Here is a 2482-nt window from a genome sequence, read left to right on the forward strand (position 1 = left end):
GCGCGCCGCCCTGCGGCGCTTCGAGCAGCGCCGCCGAGGCCGCGACGAAGGAGGAGTCATCATCGACGACAGCGACGACGACGACGACGCGCCGCCGCCGCCACCAGCCGGGGAGGGGTCCAGCAGGGGCGCCCGAGTCAAGGAGGAGAAGGCCGACGATAGCGGCGACGACGGCGACTTCTCGGCCTTCAGCAAGTTTTTTTTGATTAGTTTTTATATGTAATGTCGACTACTCGACTTAAATCCGCGAATATAAGCCAAGTTTGCCGAAATTTGACGTATTTTAGCCGAACTTTGCGTAAATTTGCTACACAATTTTTTTTCCCGCCTAGGGCCGGCCCTGGGGCGGCGGCTGGGGGCCAACTCGCCCCAGGCCCTTTTTTTCGCCGGGTCACCCCCAGGCAGCGATTTTAGGCGCCCCCTGGGAGGGCAACGGCTGGAGATGCTCTAAAATTTCAACAAATGTATAGCGCGGACGTTCACCGCAACATGCCACGGCGCGACCCTACCCTGCACCATCCGATCGAGTGGTGATGCAGCATGCATGCTTGAAGATGACGATGATGTCACGGCTAACGTGCGAGCTGTTATGGCCGTCGCGCCGTAGTAATCTCCAATTTAGTTTTGTCAAATGTTGACGGTGCGCTTGAGCTTGGCAAAAACAAGGCATGTGTGAACATGAGCTGGGCCATTAAAAAACACTAAACCATGTGTAAATCCAAAGCACCCGTCCTTTACCAAACCAAGATCCCTACATATATAAACCCAGCCATCCCATGTCAAACCCACACACGAACCTACAAGAGCCAGCCACCCACCCACCCTTTACACAGCAACAGCTACCGCACTCCGCACGTATACATAAGAACTGAAACTTCGTGCCATGGCAAGACTCTTTGCTGTGTGCTTGGTTCTGCTCGCCTTCGCCATGGCCGTGGCGGCAGATATGGCGCCGATGATGGCCCCGATGGCGGCACATATGGCGCCAATGATGGCCCCGGCAGATATGGCGCCGATGATGGCCCCGATGGCGGCGCCGGCGGCCGACGCTGGCGACTGCAACAGCGACCTGCAGGACCTGGTTGCCAACTGCCAGAACTATGTCATGTTCCCGGCCGAGCCGAAGATACCGCCGTCGCCGGCCTGCTGCGCCGTGATCCAGAGGGCGGACATGCCGTGCCTGTGCGCCAAGGTCACCCCGGCGGTCGAGAAGGTCGTCTGCATGGACAAGGTCGTGTTCGTCGCCAAATACTGCAAGAGGCCCTTGCAGCCTGGCTCCAACTGCGGAAGTAAGTGTTAGACCATATGCAGGTTATGAGCATTTTCCAAATTTTCCAAACATATGTTGGATCAACAAATTTTTTCTGAAAGTTGGACAAAGGGAATGCCAATGTATGTTTTATTATGGTTATTTTTTTCTGTTGTTTTGCAGGCTACCCCGTTCCTGGTGTGATCGTGTAATGCAGCATATCTTCTGATTGGATGATCACGAAGACCGCAGATGCTATTTTCAGCTTTCACCATTGTACTACTGCTTGTGACTTGCATATTCGCTGAGAGATAATTTGCTGGATTATCCCCTAGATAAATCCAGATACTTTATGATAAGTATAAATAAAGTTGACGGCAAATGTATGATTGCCAGTTAAAAAAAGAGTTCGCTATGTACGTGTACTTGCGTTTCTTTAAAGGACAGTTAATTTTGTGGGCGTTTGTTTTTTCAAAGAGGATCAAATCTATTATAAAGATTCATGGAAAGTACAAAACACCGAAACATAATAAAAATTACATGAAGGTCCATGGACCGCCAAACAACGACCATTGCGCCGCCAAAACGAGCCACCGATGCGCCGCTGTCGCCGCTCCCATACCGAAGCCGGCCTTACCTTGTCGATAATAGCCAGGAAGTCTGCGTGCATGTACCCCTAAAGACCAGCGCCCCGAAGCCACAGTCGTCGCCCTTCAATCCTTGAATAGACCTGAAGAACCTGACACCAAATATTGCCATTGCGTACACACGACGAGAAACACTAATCTCACTGCCCCGAGGAGTCAGAAATACAAATATGTACTCCACTGTAGAAGTAAATATTGGACTCTGGCAAGTGCCACACGTAAGATACGAGCACATGCCAACTTCGCACTTTTTTATGGTAAGTTTAGTTACGCGAGGATGGCAATTTTTGTTGGCAAGCATGGCAACTTTGTGCTTCAGTTTATTTTTTGATGAAAACTTATCGTGTGTCACTGAAATTTGTTATCTTTGCATGACTGGAATTGCCATCGAATAATGTCAGTGCCGGAGTGCCACGCACCTGACGTGTGTCACTTATCATTTAGGTAAATATTTGTTGAAATGGATTGATGCTTCAATACACATCATAATAAATTGTCTCATAATTATCTCACAAATATATACTAAACATATAATCAGTGAAATATATGCTGCAAATGCCTCAGTCTGTATTCATAGTTTGCATTA

General features: G+C 49.4%; 1 protein-coding gene across 1 annotated transcript; it reads left to right on the forward strand.

Annotated features, from left to right (window-relative positions):
- The first annotated feature begins 813 nt into the window (after positions 1–813).
- LOC109779792 (uncharacterized) lies at positions 814–1690 on the forward strand. Its single transcript, XM_040404299.3, has 2 exons — positions 814–1289; positions 1433–1690. Exons 1-2 carry the CDS (start codon positions 884–886, stop codon positions 1459–1461), a joined length of 435 nt encoding a protein of 144 aa, XP_040260233.1. The 5' UTR covers positions 814–883; the 3' UTR covers positions 1462–1690.
- Positions 1691–2482: the final 792 nt, after the last annotated feature.

Source organism: Aegilops tauschii, chromosome 3 (assembly GCF_002575655.3).
Source record: "Aegilops tauschii subsp. strangulata cultivar AL8/78 chromosome 3, Aet v6.0, whole genome shotgun sequence".
Taxonomy (NCBI): domain Eukaryota; kingdom Viridiplantae; phylum Streptophyta; class Magnoliopsida; order Poales; family Poaceae; genus Aegilops; species Aegilops tauschii.

Bases quoted from the DNA above. Each gene is read 5' to 3' on its own strand.
- LOC109779792 (XM_040404299.3), top strand. From the start codon at position 884: ATGGCAAGACTCTTTGCTGTGTGCTTGGTTCTGCTCGCCTTCGCCATG. The intron at 1,290-1,432 runs GTAAGTGTTAGA...GTTGTTTTGCAG, and splicing joins GCCTGGCTCCAACTGCGGAA to GCTACCCCGTTCCTGGTGTG.